Below are 20,682 nucleotides of genomic sequence, written 5' to 3'. Positions count from 1 at the left end.
TTGGATTGTACTATTTAAGCAACCTTTTCACAGGGTTTGTATCTTTAATTTTCATAAAGCAAACCTTAATTCATGTGTCAAAATGTTGATTAGAATAGGTATGTGGTTTGGTGTTAGCACATTTTAATTTTTACTAAAGGTTAAGGATTATATGAAACTTTAACGTTAGTACTGTATATCAAATTTACCAGTTGCACACCAACACACTATGAAATGAAAAATGTCAGTGCAGAACAATGCATGAACTTCCTTTATTGCATATTTGAATATTATTTATTGAAAAATGGTATAGTTTTAACTAGTTACATATTTTACATTAACATGATGGAAAAAGTACTGAAAATAGGAAAGCGCAAATATAAAATTTACAAATGACCAAATACAAAATGGTACTAGCACTTTTTTTTTTTTTTTTTTTTTTTTTTTTTTTTTTTTAAAGGAAAAGGTCTATGAAGTAGTAACAAGTCTTGCTAAACAAATGTAAACAAGAAATTGACATTTTAAAATCAATACTTTCCTTTTATATTTTTATAGGTAATGATAATTTGGAATGATAAAGTACTTCCACCTAAAGTTTTTTTTTCGTATGGCATTGTTATTTTTCTGTCTGTTCTGTAGTCTTGTAATTGTTCATTTACATAATGTTAGGTATTTAAAAGACACCGCATGTTTCTTTCTTCATTTTTCTGTTTTGGGGCTATTTTGCACATTTCCCCTCTACACATTCAATTTCCATGACAGTAGGTTAGGAATGAAGGTGAATAAAAAATTGAGCATTTGTGTACAACTGAAGTAACAAGCAAAATTCCCCCCAAGGAAATGCTTGATTAATTTTATAGTTGTTCAAAGTACGAAAGGATACTGGACATGTTTTCCAATACATTTTGTGGAGTTATCCAAGTAAACAATCAGCAATTCAAGTAGAAGCACAACAAGTGCAATGACGGAGCCTATGAACAATAAAATAAAACCTCCTTGAATATGATAGAGTTTCAATGTAACGGGCATGTTTCCAGCCGATGTATCGATCCTGAAGAAGTTTTCCATGTAGTGGTAATCCAGTTTTGCGATTATGTCCTTCTCCCAGTAACCGATGATTCCAGAATTTATGAGCCTACCGATAACAGTGTCAAAGTGGTGCTTGTACGGCGAATGTCTCTGAAGACCTAACGACACGTAGAAGTTGGCTATGCACTCTTTCATGAGAAGCAGAGTCTTCTTTCCGTAATTGTCCATGTTTTCGGTTTCGGTCACGTAGCGATTGCTAAGAACTTTCACAAACACAGCATATTTGCCCTGGCGTAACCTCTCGCTTCTATCCTGAGGACTTTCCTCTTTCCGAAATCTTTTTGAAAACTCCGTCAGTTTGTTGTTGTCTGATTCGCTAAAGAAATTGAGGCTGTAAGAGAAACGTTCTCCCCAATAACTACCAGAGGAGAGTAGATCATCAAGATCGTCTATAGTGGGGGAAAATTCTGGTGCTGTCAAGTAGGCACTATATCCAGTAGAGTATGCTGTTGTTATTAGAACGCAAGTAAAGTACCACGAAGTTACAAGATGTCGTACAGATTCAGAAGAGATGCGTGAAGATGGGCTCACTAACGTAATTGGTCGAATCAACTCAAAGAAGGCATATGAAAAATTGAACTTCTTTGCGAAGTTCTCCGGAACACATCTTGCTTCCAAGTGGCCAAAGACAACGGTGATAATGGAGAGGGCTACGATGCATAATGCTAAGCACAACCATGTTGTTCTGTCCACAGATGTGTACAGTATATCAGCATTTGGAACCGGGTGCGGTTTAGGGGCCAGGAACGAGAGGCACTGGCTTGTCCAAGGCCTCGACATATCGAAAGTGACGAAGTTGTCATGCACTAACCATAGCGAGCAAAAACCTACGTCTGCCCTCTTGTAGGAGAGATCTCCAAGGATTCCTGTAAAACTTCCGTTGCTGGTTTTAAAACCCCACATAAAACCGTCTGCTGGTTCCGACACTACCCATCGTACACCCAAACGTGAGGCAACTTCTTTAAGAATCCGTATTTCAATGCCATCGTAAGTAACGTCATCTCCAACTTTATCTTCCAGAACGTACGGAGGACAGTGAAAAGAACTTACAACAAGGGATTTGTTATTGAACTTTAGCTTTGCAGTGTCCAACAACGGTGGCATTTTAAATACGTCTGACATCTGAGACGATGGCCAATTATTGGAGTATATCACCTCATATCTGTCAACTTGTATGAAATAAATAGTGATAATGAAATCTGAGGAAATCATAGAAAGTTGTAACATTTCATTTTCGTCAAACTGCTCAACAAGAATAACATATTTAGAACTTGCAGGAAGCAACATGAGCATATCATGCAACAATAAGAAACTGCTTATATTTGAAAATGCATAAAGATACTCCTTACACATTTTAGAATCACTGAGCAGTGGGAAAATGTTGTCGCTTGTTGCAAAATCGTCAACATAAGTAACATTGGAGCTAAATAATTTGAATGCTGTACTTGCCACCACAACAGCTAAATCACTAGTGTCACCAATTAAACAAATGCTGTACAAATCACTGTAAGCTGTCTCTAGAACAACAGATATTACTCCAGATAACTTATAATCCAGCTGAAGCAATTTAGCTGATGAACACAGGAAGAAACATGCCACAAAGGATAGGCATTTCACACCTTTTTCCATAGTTTGTAAAACTGTAAAGAGAAGAACATTTTAGTTGAACTTGTTATAGTTCTTTGGAGAAATGTATAATGTTTTTGTCATTGCCAGAAAATGAAATAACTTTTAACTAATTTTGCAAGATAGTTAAAAAATTCTATTACACAGTTTAACAATTAGCCAAGGTGAGCAAATAGATTTAGTATTGTCATGCAAGTTTTTCAATGGGTAATTGTATTCCTAAGGTTTCTTCAAAAATATATTCTGAAGACTATTTTTTGTATTTGGTTTTTAATACAATCATCATATGATTTTAGAAAATGTTCTTTTTAGATGTCCGCATAACCACTGTTGGATATTACAAAATAATACAGGAAGTGTTATTATTAAAGTATTGTTTTTAATTCCTGTGCATACACTTCATCCAGATTTCTCTCCACTGGGAGAGGACACACACTGGTATTAGTGTAAGAGTGACTAACTAGTGTAAGCTTGTGCAGGGTGTCTATCAAAATAACAAATCCAAAATTCTTGACTAATTACTTTTTCTTGACCTTTTCCCCCCTTTTTCTTAATCGCTCCCCTAATTAGGTATAGTTGGAAATTAAGAAAATAGATATTTCTATTCAATGAATAACCACTACCACAAGGCTCGTTAAGATGAAAACTGAATCTGTACTTTAACGAGAGATTTAGACTTGCTTTATTAATGCATGTAAAAATTAATGCTTGAGACTTCATCCTGGATGGGGAATGGCCATATTAATTTAATATTTTTACAAAACTCCATGCGTTTAAGAATTTAATTATCAAGAAACAAAGTGAAAAGTCTTAACCACAACTCAATACAATTTTAATATCCAATTAATCAATTTTTATCAAATCCCAGTACAGGTATGTAACAATGTAAATTCACTATACTGTAAAAATTAGCAAAAATTCTTGACCACAATCATAATTTCTGGACTTTTTCTTGACATACTTAACTGGTAGACACCCTGTTGTGTGTGTGTGTGTGTGTGTGTGTGTGTGTATCGAGATAGAAGACAAACAAAGTTTCAGACGACTGAGATGAAATGTCACTGCAAGAATAAAAACCACTTTAATAGTGACATTTACTGGTTTATTTTGTAATATTTTAGAAAATATGCACATTTTACAGACATCAAACAACTGTAATTATCCAGATGTGCTCTGCATGAAACATACTGTATTTATTCATTCAAATATAAGGCAATATAAAGTTTGTTAGAAAATCTAACATGCAAGTGCTACTTGGCAGCTGTTTGTGCCAGTCAACCCAAGTTAAGACTTGCCAGCCCCTGTGGCAGAGTGGTTAGCACATAGTGCTACGATGCCAGGGGTCCCAGGTTCAAATCCTGGCCTGGGCATTTGTGTCCATTCATCAATTTCATCAATCAGCACCATCTTCGCAATTAGCCAACAGTGGCACAAAAGCGAAGTACAATAAACTAAATCAAATCAAAATCAAACCAGGTTAATTATTGGACCTTTAGCCAATACCAGTGAAGCAGTTTTTAAAATCTCCTCTCCTTTCGAGAAACAGGTATGATAATCCAAAATCTGAAAAATTACATCTGCTTCTGTGTTTCTCAACCGGCGGGCAGCGAGAGGTTAGTAATTTGCAACTTGAGCTTGAGATAGCCTTTCATTTGGGTTTTGGCAATAACAGGAAATGCTTTCGTGACGATGGCGGTGATGGATCAAATGATCTAACCAACCTTGCTTCTCGCCTCAAAATTTGGAGGTTGATGGACTGGTCGTTCTAGAGTCAAGAGACTGAAGGGTGAAGTGATTTCGAGCCCAAACTGGCAACCACCTGGAAAGTTCACCTTAATATTTATTAATGTGTGAAGTTAAAAAAAAAAATAGAAACCTATTTCAAAGTAAAATTGTTGAGATTTGGGAATCAACTTTTAAAAAGCGAATTTACTGGACTGCGAGCTTGTGAAAGTTGATAATCGCTGGCTTTGAGCATTGAGGGTTGCTACGATTTTTTGATTATGAAATTCCCCGACACTTCCAGGTTTTCCAGTCCAAAAATGAAATTTTTCCAGACATGTTTATCATCATGATTTTTGCTATTGAAACTTGTTTTTTTCAATTAAATATACTTGTATAATCCATTAATTATTATGAATATTCACTTTCATAACTTTTTTTTTTAACAAATTTCATTCTATACACACAAGAACACGTGAAAATTCGAAGAGTAAACTGTAAAATTACAATCTGCATTAAATGTATTGTGCTACAATCGCGTTCATCTAGCCTTCAGGCTAAGGTAACAAGAGGTACATTATTTCACATGACAGATCTCTACAATATAAAAACAACAGAAAAAGTTCATAACCCATACACAATTTTTCATTTTCTGCTGGATTTATAGTGTCGTAGAAAATGCTGCTGCTTTTTTTTTTTTTTTTTTTTTTTTTTTTTTTTTTTTTTTGCTGCTGCTGCTGCTTTGCTTTTATAAGTACACAGCATCTGGAGAAATTTTTGTTGCGTATAGGAATTCTATAGGAAATGCCAACAAGACTAAGATCTATAAAATAATAGACTATCTTCACCAACCTTTCCGATAATTATTATCATATTGTCAATGTACCTTAGTTATCAATCAGATATCTGGACTGCAAGTTTTACTTTGATATTCTTTCTAATATCTAGTATTATAAAAGTGAAAATTTATTACAGAAATTCGAAGGAACCATCATTTTGCACAAGACTGAGAATCATAAGAACGAAAGAAACAAGTTTCTAAACTGAATCTTTTTTGGGAGTGTAATCACAAGAAACGAATCCAGAAGTGGAAGTGAACTGCTTGTTCATTTTGCAACTTTTTCTCTTGCAGACTCCAAAATGCCGTAAATTCCAAACCATCTGCAAAATTCTCAGACATTTCCCTGTTTTACAGACGTGTAGCAACCCTGAGCATTACATTTAAGATTTGCATAGCCACAAAACTACTGCAAATATGTAGACTGCAGCGAAAACAAACCATATGAAGGTTCACGTAAGAGCAAATTTTGAAAATTGCTTCCCTGGCTTAGGCCAAAGGTCTGGCCAAGCCTTATGAAAAGTTGTTCATTTAGATGTATGTCCACTACATGCTGTGCAAGATTCTTTGGTGTAGTATGGTGACACATTGTGCATAAATAATAAGGTAAAATACACTACCATGGACCTCCCCAATGGCATAATGTGGCTGTCACATTACTTCAAGATACACATTTTGTAACTGCATGTAGTTTTACACATACACTACCTGAAGATCAGTAAGTGTTTATCTAGCTGAAAAATGTTTCCAGGTGTTTATTTGATTAGTAAAGATATTCTATCACGTTGTTTGTCATTGCATTACAGTGTTTGGGCAGGAGGGAATGATTAATTGTATGGAGTGTGAGGAAGATCTATTGAAACAAAACTGATAGATTGATAGCCCTTCTGTACAGAAAATTACACACACACACACACACACACGTATATAGTACACAAGAACAGGTTAATTTGTGGTAGATGAGAAAAGCAGTTAAGGGAAATCAATACATTAATCAATAATCATATTGGATGTTTATCTAATTCTCAACGTAGATGATGTTTGTTGAACGTGTTGTTACAATTCGAGGTAGTGTCCCCCATTCTCCTTTCATTATAAGGTCATTAGGTTTGAAGTAATGAGAGTCAACTGCTAATATGCATCTCACATCTGTGTGAGTCAACAACAAGTTTGCCTTGGAAGTAACAACTACTTTTTTGAGTAACTTTTCGAGTAACAGGTAACAAAATTATATTACGTTTAGAAATTTTGTGTTTTTGCAGGGGTGCCCACATGGGGGGGGGGGGAGATTGTGGTCATTAGGTTTGAAGTAATGAGAGTCAACTGCTAATATGCATCTCACGTCTGTGAGTCAACAACAAGTTTGCCTTGGAAGTAACTACTACTTTTTTGAGTAACTTTTCGAGTAACAGGTAACAAAATTAAGTTACTTTTAGAAATTTTGTGTTTTTGCAGGGGTGCCCACATGGGGGGGGGGGGGAGATTGTGGTGCATATTGTGCCATCAAAATTTTTTGGGGGGATTTTTTCCTTAACCCTTATGAACACGCGTGAATATTTGTGACACAACCACACGCATGGGGTGTTTTCCACCCCACACCTCATATTGCAGTTTTTTACAAATGTATGAGTAAAAAAATTTTTTTTTTTTTTTTTGTTACCTATTAGTCTTTTCCATAATAGTTAAACATATTTTAGCTATATAAAACAACTGTATAGTGGTTTGAATAATTGTTAATTAGACAGTTACATTTTTCTTCTGTATTTTAAAGTATCTTTAAAAAAAACCTAAAAATATTAACTGTACCCAAAAAATAATAGTTTTTTACTTTCATGTGGTTACAACACAGGGCAATGAAACAACTGAAGGTATTTTAGACATAGGTTTATTATACAAATTTATTAGTAAATCACCATCGAGTATTGGTCAATTAGCCAGCTGTTTATGATTTCATAAAAACTTTTTCCCAAACCAACAAAAATTTTAGAGTGCTTTTTTGAATTTTTCATAAAATCTGAACAAGAGTATTATTTAAACAGATACATTTATAAAAAATTATAAAATTTAAATCAAATTTACAACATGTTACTTAGCTACTGGCAAAGGTTTTTGTGAGTGAATGTTCAAATTTATTCTGGACGGCATTCTTCGCAGTAGATGAAGGTGTGCTCTTTGCACATAAGCTTGTTACAGGTACAGTACGATGACTGAGTTTTCCGGTCCTTGCTTCGTGGGCAGACTTCACAGCTACCGGAAGCTCTCTTTTCCCTATGTTCTTCCATACAGTAGTTTTATCTTTCCCTATATAAGTGTTGAGTATGTGAGCCAATGGTAGTTTGCTGTCATTTTCTTCACTTTTACCACTCTCACAGTCTTGTTCAGTTTCTGTATCATGTTCACTTTCGTGTAAACTATCTTGTTCTGCATCACTATCTTCGCCGACAATTGATTCATTATCACTTCCACACTCATCCAACATAGACAGAATCTTCGCTTGTTCACTACCCAAATTATCCATTTTTGGAGGTTTTTTTCAATATGCAACTTAAAACACCATCTAGACTACAGTTCATAAAAAAAACATAATAATTAGCTAAAACAAATAACAAAAACTAAAAAATCAGTGTTTTGGAAATGTGTAATGTAAGCACACGAGACTGTCTGGGGTGGATTCCACCCGGCGCGTGTGCATCAGGGTTAATGTATTATAAAATTCAACATTTATATATTATTTCCAAAATAAATGTAAAGATGTTTACACCTTAGGTACACCATACTTAATCCATTAGATGAGGAAAATCAAGTATTTAGAGGTAGCGATGCCCACAGGTGGGTTTGTGAACTCACGTTATGTCCAAGCAACTTTTTTTTGGGGGGGGGGGACGATTTTTTGTGATGGAAGTGTGATGTGAAACAGTACAGCATTTGACACAAGTTGAATTACGTTATTAACTATCCATTATACAAGGTGTGGCTATTAATTTCCAGGACTGCTCTAATAACAACAGAACAGATGATGTGAAAAACTTACCCTTTTAATATGTTTCGAAGAAATCCCCACCTGCCGTAATACACTTCTGTGCTCGGCTGTATAAGTTGCGGAAACAACTTTTAAAGTCCTCTTTCGGAAGGCTCTTCAATGTCGACGTCACGTGCTTCAACATCCACAAACCATGTTCCTTTCAGCACAGTTTTGAGTTTTGGGAACAAAAAGAAGTGCAGGGGCCAAGTCAGGAGAGTATGGCGGATGATGCAGCTCTACGACTTCATGCTTGGCGAAAAACCAAGATGTTCACACTTTGCTCCATTTCTGCACTTCCACAACACCACTTTACCACTTCGACAACAACACTTCACCAGATACGTTTCGACGCATCTTTCCCAGCCAAGCTCTTGTCTCCAACTGGCGCGCGCTTCGGGGTGCATGTGCAGATGTATCACCTACTGGATACCAGCAGCGCGCCTCTCGGGTGAGTGATCGGTTTCGTGCTGTGACGTCAGTCCTGGATATTAATAGCCACATCTTGTATAATACATAAATAGCAAATTCTAGACTGCCACGGAAATTGTAACAGATAATATTATTATTAAGGAAGTGGCGATATCCAACTCTTACACATTGGGTCTTAAATCGACACGTGAATTCTGGTGGGGGATTGAGGATTTAACACTGGGGGAGGGGGGCAATATCAGACTATTGAATATCATCGTTAAATCTTAGATTATCGTGGGAATTTTAGTTAGGGAGGATATCCAACTCTTGTGTATTAATATTACATCTGAGATTGTAGCGGAAAATGTGGTTTGCAGCATTACAATAATTTGTGGCTAGTTTTGAAAATGATGTAAAGAAATAATTTGGTTAGAAAATTAATATTTGGTTGTACCTATTAAAATTTCTTACGATTCCTGTGAATTTTTTACCATCTTAAGTTATGTATTTGAAACCTATTTCTGGATTTTTTAGCCTAATTTAAGATTTTTAGAACCTATTTTAGGAATCTAAAAGCACACTTTTTACAACCTAAAAATCCGAGGTCTAGTAACCTATAGTAAAGAGACCGCTGTAGAAGAGAGAGCCTTGTAGCGGGAATGTGAAAGAGCTTTACTTTGTGGGTTGGCTGTGCAGGCAGGGGTGCCCACAAAGGGGTTTCATGATGCGCATACGTTATGGGATTTTTGGGGAGGACAAAATTTTATACCAATTCTATATATGTTTACACAAAAATGGGGGGGGGGGGGATCGTATTGTTTGATTGACTTGTAGTTTTGTTTATTATGTATAGTTTTTCTACCTACCTGTGGGTGATTGTGGCGATAGGGTTGAAGTGAAACACCACCTCTTATGCCTATAGAATCGGTTTTGGGAGGGAGCGTGGTATTCGCATTACAAGGTTAGTGGAGCAGACAAACTGTGCAGAATAAGGTTGACTAACAATGGCAGTGAGCCTAAAGTGTCTAAAGTAAACATATATTGCTTAAATATGTCTGTATTATACAATTGCTTAAATATGTCTGTATTATACAGTGACGCAACCACAGGGGGGGGGGGGGCAGGGGTCAATGCAATCCCCGAACCTTCGACGGAAGTCAATTCAAGGGTAGCAAGGGGGGGACAAACATTCATTGATGGGCACCTGCAGGGGGCACAGAGGAGCAATTAATTACCCCTTAGATTTCAAATTTTATGCAAATAAAAATACATTTCGTAAGATTTTCTTACTTGCTTCGCTCGCATTCTGCATGTTTTCTGTGGTGTAATGTATTCAAATAATATGTGTTGTATATTTGTATTGAATAAACTTTGAATACGTACACAATTTAGTGTTAGCTTGTTGCATATGTATTTTCTATTTTATGTCGCTCTATCTTCGGAATGCATTTATCATTCATTTTCTGCCATTCAAAAATACAGTTTATGTGTTTGATTTCCATTATTAGGTAATGTGAAATTGCAGTGGTGAAAAAATATTTCAAATAGTTTGTTCCAAACAAATGCTTCAGCACAGACTTCTACCCCCTTCTTACGTAATTTATGAGGATAGTAACGTCTTTGATAGTACTACTACTACTGGTGGTAGTAATAATAATAATAGAGCCATTATTATTATTGTTGTTGTTGGTACGTTTATCCTGGTACTTACCCCCCCCCCCCCAAACAAAAATTCGTGGTTGCAAATCTGGTATTATATTTTTCCACAAATTTTGTCTGACAAAAATAATTTGAGTAATTACTTCGGCATAAATGGGGGTCTACCCTTTTTGGGGTGTGGGGGTGGGGATGGGCACCCCTGCATGCAGGTACTCGTAGATGAAATCGGTTGACCAAGAATTAGGTTTTAATTTTGCCATTGATGATTTTATGCAAAAATTTCATGTCTGCTAGTTCGTGACGAGTGTGTGGTGACTGGATATTCAAAATGGACATATCTGATTTATAGAGATGTCTGAGACAAGATATTCTATGGCAAGGAAAAAGATGAGGACAGAATCAATCCTGGATAGATTAGTTTCAGAAGCCATAGTCCAACTGGGGGAGCAGTATTCAAGAATGGAGAAGATCAAGGATTTGAAAAATATGCTAATGGATGAAGTTTTGAATTAAGACCAAGGAGACGCATGGTTCTTTTAGTAGTATGTGTAATGTGCTCATTGAAGTTTCATTTTTAGCATAATTAATAATAATAGTAACCAGTGGCACAACAGCCCATTGAGGGCCCGGACCGACCTACCTACCGACTGCCAGCCTCACTTCCACCTGATTCTACTCACTCACTCACCCGAGGTGCGAGATCATCCAACCAGTTAAGGGGTGACGTGTGGTCAGCATGACGAACCCCCAGTCATCGTTGTAGCTTTCCGTGACTGGGTTACAGTACTCATTCGTAGCTCCCCAATTTCCTCATGATGGCAGGTGGCCACTGGTCCCACACACAGGCCGAAATCTCAGGAGAAAAGTTGTTACGCTGTCCCCAGGAGACACTAAATTGTGTGCGTCCCGTACCAGGAGCCCAAAGCATACCCCATGGCCAGGGTGTGAGAGACTGTCATAATTGCATTCACCCTCTTCCACAAATGCAGTCATGTCCGCAACAATTTTCCGCCGTGTAATTTTCTGTATCTCACCTAACCCTTAAGATTTGTCTTGGTATAGCAGTTTTGTTTTTAACTTTTAAAACATACTATGGCTCAGATAATATACATGTTTATATTGCTACATGTGACAAAGTATGTCATTAGTAATTGTCAGTCTCAGAATGTGTGTGGAGGGGGGAGCAGGTTGAATACGTACTCTTTCATGCAATTTTTACATTCTCTAGCCAAAACGTGAGTTTTCCTAACAACGGACGATATTTTCTAGCCTTCAAACATATGTGCAAGTTTTTTTGTAGATGAGTGGCTCATGTACAGCCAACGTAAAAGATAATAAATAGTATGCAAATATTATGTTTGCTGGTTGTCTTGTTACATAAAATTATATGGTCCTGGCTTGGTATATATTTAGTGATGGAACTGAGATTTATCTAAAGAAAAAACATATATTACTTTCATAAAATTTTGTATTTCCACGTTGCAGAATTTAATGGTTATATCCTATTAATTTCAAAGACTCTTGTCTTCATTCTGCCAGTGGAGCGGAGATGGTACCACGTCACTGCTTTGTTTGTTCCCAGGTGGTGGTAGTTGCACTTTCTCCCATTTGGTGGCGCTAGCGTGTCTATCCTGGTTTGCATTGTCTGCTGTGCTTTCTGCTTCCCGTTGTCAAGTGGTGCTGCCGGGTAGTGGTGCAGTTCTTGTTCTCCTTGTAGCTGGAGGGGGTCGAGTATGTGCACCGCATCTTTTTCTATTTCTGGTCTGGGATTTTTTGGAGGATGGGGTGCCTGTCCATTGTCCAGGTTCAGTGCTGGTTTCTGTTGGATGATAGCATGGGTTTCTTTGACAGTGCTTTCTATGACAGAGCCAGTTGGGTCAGCATGGCCCAGCCCCCACCCACCACCGCCACCTGTCAACAGGAAGCATAAAGCATAACAGATGACGAAAACCAGGTTACACACATCAGTGCCGCCAAACGGGAGAAAGTGCAACTACCATTGCCCGGGAACAAACAAAGCAGTGACATGGTACCATCTCTGCTCAAGATGCCATACCATTAGTGAATGAAGACAGGGAGTATTCAAAATTAATAGGATATAAGCATTAAATTGTGCAATGCGGAAATACAAAATTTCACGTAACACAAGATATATATATATATATATAGTTAAATGTGTTGTAGTGGAAACCAGATTTAACGTTTGCCTTCTTTATATATTTTCCTGCATTATAAAGTTACTGAAAAACTTACACTTAGGGCTGAGCTGATATTCATGCTGATGTATTGGTAGAAGCATGTGTATTTCATTTTTGATCCTTTTTTGTGTTTTTGAAAGGTGTGAGGTACATTTTCCTACCATGTTTTGTCACGAAATGAACTGCAAAATGTGAAATAAACTCTTAAACATGAAATTTATAGTTTATTTACCGACACAACACTTTCTGAAGTATGAATTATTCTGCGAGTTATGTAAATCAAGGAAGATGGATTAATTCTGCTGTAAATATTTGAGAAACAGGAATAAACTTAATACACATTTATGTAGTTGTCAGAGTATTATGTTTATTTTGTGTAATAATAAGTATCATTTTTATATCAAATTCAGGGTTATATTACCATGTTCACACTGAAATGCCATTTTATATATGGCTCTTGATCCTGAAATGTACCCAGTTTTTGTACTGAAATCCTGATCTTTTATTCACCATAAATATGTGGCTCTATGTATTAGTAAAGGAAGCATTGGTTTAAACTAATTACCAATATCAGTCGATATCTTCTCTGCAGTCCAAGTGTCTTGCAGAGTTAGCAAAAATGGCACATGGCTCTTTCATGGAGTCTAAATATCCTGAAAGCTATGCAAAATCCACAATTTTCATTAATTCTACTACAACATCGTGGGAAGAAATGAAATCTTCAATTAAATGATTGTCTCAGGTACAAATATGAATATTTTAAGGCAAAACTTCGGTTGATTGATGTGATACAGCTCCAATGAAAAACTTATTCATTAAAAGGTACTGAACTACTTCGAATTTTTACAATTTTCAAGCATCTGTCTCAGCCCCTACTTACGAAGTTTAACTGTGTGTACAACATTAACTTTTCACAAATATCTACAACATATTTTTAAAATTGTAGGATTATTATTGAACATACAAAATAAAATCAAAATTAAATTTTATTTACACCAATATAAATGGCAAGTATACATACATAAGTTTCATTTCTTCTTTTTGAAACCAGTGAATTCCATGCTCATGAGCGGGTCATTCTTTAGTTTCTGAAAGATAATGAAAACAATGAAATAAGATTAATTTCTTGCAGTAGATGCAGTTAGTAGGAGGGGTTTAAGAGCATAATAGAGCTCTGACCTTTGGTGCAAGTGATCCTAGGTTTGATTCCCATTTGGAGGGTAATGCTGGTCTTTAAAAAGGGAAAACAGTTGCAATGGAACTCGATGTATTGACCCACTTGCTGCCCAATCAAAAACCGCTTGACAGGGCTTGGCCATCAAAGGCATGTTGCACCAGGGTGTTCAATTATTGTCATTTTAGAAACTACTACAAAATCTGTCCAGCACTTTTCTCACTAAAAGGTTTTCTTATTGATAATATATTTGCTCCTGAATGTTTAACTATCTATAGAAACATCCACTTTCAATATTCTGCAGGGAGTTGTTTGACTATAAGTATCCCTGGTTTCACGGCTGACAAAGAATCTATTAATTTCCTATTTGAATTGAATTTTTGAGTATCCATATAGAACTTACAAATAACCAATATTCTACTGATCCAATATAAAAATGCTAATCTTCCTCAAATAACTTGAATGGTTTATTTGATAACCAGGTGACTGCCATGAGTTTTGCCTTGATTGATTTGGTGTTTTAAGTCCACTTTATGCACAGTAAGGCTAATCGGGACTGGACCTACAGTTTAAAGTGGAATCTGAACCACCATGTGCTACCACTGTGCCAGTTTTTCCTTAGAAAATGAAACAGCAAATATAGACAATTTCTTTACACACAACAAAGACACAAATTACATGTTTATATTCATAAAAGTAATAACAGAATGGCAGAATTTTACACTACATTACATATAATTTATGAATATATCAGATCGTTAAAATTATTTGAAATCCACTATGCCTGAATTGGATAAATCTGCCATTACTATTTTCTATTAATATTTTTGGTTTCTTCACATCTAGGTGGAAAAAGAAAAATTCCACAAATGAAATGTTTTCACAAACTTCTATCTTTTATCCCGTTGAAACAGAAAATGATGAAAAGCCATGAACTAACTACATCTATATTTTTGTTTCAATAATCAGTGAAGAAGCAATTCATTGAGGGCAGAAATTTTCTTGACCAACAATAACAGCCAACATTGCTAAGCGTACAAGGACAAGATATTCTATTTGATCAAAAGTATCCGAACACGCCGCAAAATGTGGGTTTATCATAGAGGGTGACACAGTACTGCCATCTACCATGTGGAACACGCGGACAGCGTGAGACAGCAGTATGGGACAGTCTGAGGAACTTACGGACTTTCAACGTTGTCAGGTGGTTGGGTGCCACTTGTGTAAGAAGTAACAGATGAGCTGAGAAGCATCCCGGATGAAGCTTTCCCTGCTTGCTTCCATGACCTCCAGATACGGTGGCGTGCATATATAGCCGAGGGGACTATTTTGACAAGACCTAGGACCAATAGTTGGTAAGATGAATAAATCATTTTTTACGAGCTCAGTTCTGGAACTTTTCTGACAAAGGTTGTATGCTTCCATGCTTACACTCTCATTCATAGGTCCCAGGTTTCCTCACGATGCTGGGTGGCCACTGGTCCTACACATAGGCCAAAATCCCAGGAGGAAAGTTGCTAAGCCCCCCAAGAGACTGGAACCAGTGTGCATCCTGGAACCTGGGCCCAAAGCCTGGCATCTTAGACCTTACAGTCACCGTGCAGAATGATATTAATTAAAATGACATAATATTGTTAGAAATATAATGGCTAAATTTTGTACTGTAAAAAGGCACAGCAAAGACATCGTCAAATGCAACATCAGTTGGACAAAACATTTTCATTCAAAGAAAGAGATACATACCTGATATTTTGCCTGAGCAGTAAGTTCAGGTCGTACTGTAGACTTCCTGTAGTCTTTCATCAACTTCCTCCTCTTCCTCTGAGGCACAGCAATACCTTTCAGGGATTCAGGAACAATGTAGTCTGGAATGTCTGCAAGATGAGGCTGCACAGCGACTGTGCTCAATTTCTTGTCATGCCGAAGCACATTAAGATCTTTTGGATTGTCCTCAAAGTAGCCCTGCAATAAAAATCAAAGAAGCAGTGGCACATGTATGAATTCACTCATACCCAGTCCCTTAACATTAGACTTCTGGGCAAAGGTTTCAATTGAACCAATTCCCAACTAATAGTTTTTTGCATGTTTAACGCAATAGTGCTGTATTGTTTTTCTGAAAGGAGAAAACCCACTTTCGAAGCACTTTTTTCTCATAACTTTTCATACTATGGGAATGAGAGACGTGACAATAGATAATTCAGGTACTCACGTTTTCCGTGAAACTGCTTTAAGTTATTTTCTATTAATTTCAGTACCCACTGCCACCATCCACATTGGAATTAGTTGTGTCGTTGCTTGCAACTATTTTTATTTCCTTTTTTTGCTTCGCGGAAAACGTGAGTACCTGAATTAATTAACTTTATTCCATTGTATCTAAAGATACCTGTTTGGCGGTTATGCGGAGATAGGTAATTTACTCTGATAAGCTTACTTTTCATTTATCCCCACAAAGAAGGGAAAGAAGAAAATTTGGGTGGAAAAATGAAAAGTAAGCTTATCAGAGTAAATTATTATTCCTTTTGACAAATATGTGAAAACTGTTTCTGTACCAGTGGTGTTCTGTTCATATCATGTTAAATCATAATCTACTCAAGTGCTAAATATTACTTTGAGATAGAAGGATTTTAATATTAAATTTCCTGGGGAAAACTACGTTTTACATTTGGATAAATATTGTCATCCACAAAATGTGTACCTACTTATGAATTTTTATTAGATCATAAAATGATAACACAGGACTGTCAACAAAAAAGATCAGAAACTGCACTGGGTGAAAAAGCCAGAATTTCCACATTTGTGGTTTTGGCATTGGAATATCATTCTAAAGCTGCCTTGGCATCACTAAAAGATACAGAAGAACCTTAAATATAACTGAGATTGAGAGTATGTGGGGCCTTACCTCCACAACTCCTGTGCACTTTCATCTTTAAAAATTAAAAAAAAAAAGCTCTCATTACCAATCAAAATCTGTTACTTTCGTCAAAGTCTACTTGAGCTTTTCACACTAAACGCACAGTCATGAAATTAGGCGGATGGCAGAAGTTCGTGCAGTTGCCGCATCAGAGCACAACCCCGTGTGTTCAGAGGTTTAAGAGAATGAAAGATCTCGTCGTAGAATTGGTCCTTGTAATCCATGTGATTCAAACTAACAGGATTTGCTCGAAAGGTCAGGGCATTCACACAAAAGCAAGTCATGGCGGACTACAGCACCTGATACTTGCACGTTACTGCTGATACTTTCCCTACACAATCTTTTCGTTATTCTTGATGTGTTTCGCCCATTGCCACCATGCGGCAGCACCTACTTACGGAAAGTGCCCGGAGAGAGGTGTCTAATGCTCAAACTACGCAATGCAGCCCGGTTGATGCTGCCACACACTGGGCGGGAACCAGCGACTTTTCTCCCGCTCTCACTTTGCTTTTCCCATATGTGGCACCAGCATAATTCTGCCCAGCTGCATATTTTCATGGCCATGCATTTTAAGTTAACATGCATTAGTAGTAAAGCAAAATATACCATAAATTGTGGTTCTCGCGTATAATGTCACAATAAGGATACGAAAATAAAAAAGTAAAGATAAAAAGGTACTGAACCAACCTTCAACTTCTCGCTATTCAGAATTTCTCGCTTTATCTCCTTCACTCTTGCTTCTTTAATTGCAATTTTCGTTACAGATCTCCAAGCATCGGTGGCTCTGTACCGGAACCCTTCCACTTCAGATAATCTGAACTCGTACTTCCTATGGAAATTTGAAATAAAACATTGAGTAAGTCAGAATTTCCTTTTTTGAGAGAGGCCCAACATAAAAAAAAGCAGCAGGTTTCAAAATTGTTAGGAGGGGCTAGTAACTTGCAATGTATGTACCTGTCATTTTACTGCTTCTGAAAGGGCCTCCTCGATGTCATAGTGGTAACGTCGTTGCCTTGTAATCAAGGGGTCCCACGTTAATACCAGGTGAAGGCAAATAGTGGTTCGGATCCCACTTTAAACTGTAGGTCCAGTCCTAATTAACCTTTCTGTGCATAGAGTGGACTTGAAACCAAAACTGTTTATGAACTTAATGTTAATATAGTTGAATATTTTTCACAATTACTTTGTAGACACTCAAAATCATGTTCCTTACAGTTTAACCAAGCTAAGAATGCCCATAGCAAACTTCCAAACTAAAGTACACAGTCATTTGTTTCCTCCTACCGCTTCCTCTTCCCTCATGCCTTTTAAAGTGTTGCACAATTCGGAAAAGTAGGAATATGGGAACAATGCAAGCAACTGATTGCATTGCCCATGCTCAATCTGCTTGCTTATGGTTGAAAATACAACAGAGGCACGGGCATTTTTACCTTGGTCAAGCTGTATGTGTCTGCTTTCTTGCAAACAAATTAACACTTCCTCTGGTGTGGTCTGTAAGTCCCTTGTGTTACCTTATTAAGGCATTATTCACTATGTTGCCTTACTTGATAAGGGTGAACAGAAATATCTGTAACGGGTGACAAGAAAAATGGACAGGCAGTCTGTAAACATTTATAAGTTGTCTGTAAACATTTATAAGTTGTTTAAATACATGTATTACTAATTTTATCTGTGAAACTTATCTTTAATGGCTCTATTAACTTCGGTGGCCCCTGCCACAATCCATGAGCTGCGAAGGTCTAGTCGGTAGGGCATCTGGCTGTCATGTGGGAGACCCAGGTTTGATTTCCAGGGTGGGTGAGTAATCCACAGTCGGAATTTTCCCAACCTTTTCCCAGCATAAAATAAATGGCCCTGTGGCTCGCTCAGCCTCAAATAAATGTGTACCTGGGGTAAAAAGTTGCCGGAGCATGGTGTTCATCACACCACCTAAAAAAGAATGTGTGAGCCCTAACCCCACATCCCCCTATATATGCTTCATGGTATGGTGCAAATTGCAAGGGGGGGGACCTTACCTTACCTGCCACCATTCATTTGGGAACTTCTTGCTTCACTGCTGGGCAAGTGTACGAGGGTCACTATTTATATTTTGAGCCTAACAATGAAAAAACAGGAATTTGGCATTGAAAACTGCTTTATTGTTTTTCGAAGTATTCTCCTTTATGGTCAATACACTTTTGCATTCGTTCGAACCATTTGTCAAAGCAGTTTTTCCAATCTTCTTGAGACACCTCCATAATATGGTTTTTGAACGCATCAACGGCATCTTCCGCCGACGAAAATCGTTGTCCACGCAATTTATTCTTGACATTCGGGAACAAGAAGAAGTCATTGGGTGCCAAATCAGGACTGTACGGCAGATGACCCATCAATTCGATTTTTTGACCGTTCGTAAAGTCGGTTGTTAGACGAGATGTGTGACAGCTGGCATTGTCTTAATGAAGAATGATCCGACGGCGTTTGTTTGTTTTCCGTATTTGACAGAAGATCTCTGGCAAACAAATTGTTGTGTACCATTCAGAGTTGACCGTTCTACGTTCCTCTAAAGGCACAGTTGCCACATGACCAGTTTTCCCGAAAAAACAGGCGACCATTTGTTTCGATGTGCTTCGAGCGCGAACAACTTTTGTCGGATTGGGTTCATCTTGAAACACCCATACAGTCGACTGCTGTTTACGTTCCGGCTCATATGCATATATCCATGATTCGTCACCTGTTACAATCTTATATACGTCTTTTGAAGCACCACGATTGTATTTATTGAGCATTTGTTTGCACCAATTGACGCGAGCGTCTTTTTGAGTTTTTGTCAAATTGTGTGGGATCCAACGAGAACATACCTTTCTCACAGCTAAATTATCATGTAATATTTTATATATGCTGGTGGAACTAATGCCTATGGTTGCCTCAATCTCACAGTATGTCACATGACGATCTTGCAGTATTAGGTTTTGCACAGCATCAATGTTTTCTTGAACAACAACTGATTCTGGACGACCTTCGCGAATCTCGTCGGTGAGCGAATGGCGGCCACGATTAAATTCGTTATACCAGCGTTTCACAGTGGCAAAGGATGGGGCTTCATCGCCAAATGTGGAAGTAAGTTGATCGATGCACTCTTGTTTTGATAATCCAAGTCGAAAATCGTAAAAAATCATCGCACGAAAATGTTCACGAGTTAATTCCATTTTATTGTTGTCGTGCAAACTCCAAGGCAACATAAACAACACAAATCAAGCTATTGACAAAACATTTGAAGTACGTTATGGTCAATAATGCCAGACGATTCCGTCCAAACGTCAAATCGCACCTAACTTCAATCAGTGTTGCCAAGGCTCAAAATAAATAATGGCAAATTTATTATTATTTATTTTATTGTTTGTTGCTCTGAACGACTGTTTTCATCTCATTTGACATGATCCCCCCAGTTCCAAACTGATATTTCTGTCTGAGCAATGATAAAATAATGATTTTATTATATGTCACAAATTCCTTTGCAAAAATATTCATTGCATTGAACAGTATTTTTTAATAGCTGGCAGAGTTTTGGGAGGGACCAGGTTATGCAAAGCTCATTTAAATCCCATGGTAATGGCTGCTCAACACAACTCGTAAATACAGTGAACATAATTATATTGGAAAAAGGTGTAAGTTATGCAATATGAAAATTCAGCTAATTGAGTTTCCCTTCCAATTACAAAAAGCACTACTACACTCGGCTACTTACTTAAAAACTCCTTCCCCAACCTCTGACAGACGCTCTTGAAGATATTTTTCCACCTTCTCCATCTGAACACGCTCTTCAATATTAAAGAAGGACAATGCTGTGCCCTGAAATTACATATAATATACATATAAAAAATGCCAAATGCACTAAAATCCCACAAAACAGAACAATAAAATATAAAAAAATATTTGTAGCATCTCCAAAAAATGAGTATATCAAATAAATTTATGAACCTAATGTGTGAGAATAAGATAACATACAAAAGTGCTTACAAGTGGTTCTGTTTCAGATACAGGGTATCCAGATTGGAATGCCCTAATTTGAAT

At 37.2% G+C, this 20,682-nt stretch overlaps 2 protein-coding genes across 2 annotated transcripts in view; both read right to left on the bottom strand.

Moving 5' to 3' along the window:
• Nucleotides 1-843: 843 nt before the first annotated feature.
• LOC146004455 (glutamate receptor ionotropic, delta-1-like) lies at nucleotides 844-2,172 on the bottom strand. Its single transcript, XM_083143310.1, has one exon. It carries the CDS (start codon nucleotides 2,170-2,172, stop codon nucleotides 844-846), a length of 1,329 nt encoding a protein of 442 aa, XP_082999436.1.
• An 11,340-nt stretch (nucleotides 2,173-13,512) lies between these two features.
• Nucleotides 13,513-20,682, bottom strand: part of Ddx56 (putative ATP-dependent RNA helicase DDX56) — a 30,664-nt gene continuing 23,494 nt past the window's right edge. Inside the window, exons 8-11 of the mRNA XM_083143287.1 lie at nucleotides 20,357-20,460; nucleotides 17,317-17,458; nucleotides 15,462-15,680; nucleotides 13,513-13,632 (exon numbers count right to left, since the gene is read on the bottom strand). Coding sequence (XP_082999413.1) covers nucleotides 13,573-13,632; nucleotides 15,462-15,680; nucleotides 17,317-17,458; nucleotides 20,357-20,460 — 525 coding nt within the window. The 3' untranslated portion in view covers nucleotides 13,513-13,572. The remainder of the gene's footprint in view (nucleotides 13,633-15,461; nucleotides 15,681-17,316; nucleotides 17,459-20,356; nucleotides 20,461-20,682) is intronic.

This window comes from Lepisma saccharinum, chromosome 21 (genome assembly GCF_977018435.1).
Source record: "Lepisma saccharinum chromosome 21, izLepSacc3.1, whole genome shotgun sequence".
NCBI classification, from domain to species: domain Eukaryota; kingdom Metazoa; phylum Arthropoda; class Insecta; order Zygentoma; family Lepismatidae; genus Lepisma; species Lepisma saccharinum.
The sequence above is the reverse complement of the archived record's forward strand: the minus strand, read 5'-3'. Positions and strand labels throughout refer to the sequence as shown.

Bases quoted from the DNA above. Each gene is read 5' to 3' on its own strand.
- LOC146004455 (XM_083143310.1), bottom strand. From the start codon at position 2,172: ATGCCACCGTTGTTGGACACTGCAAAGCTAAAGTTCAATAACAAATCC.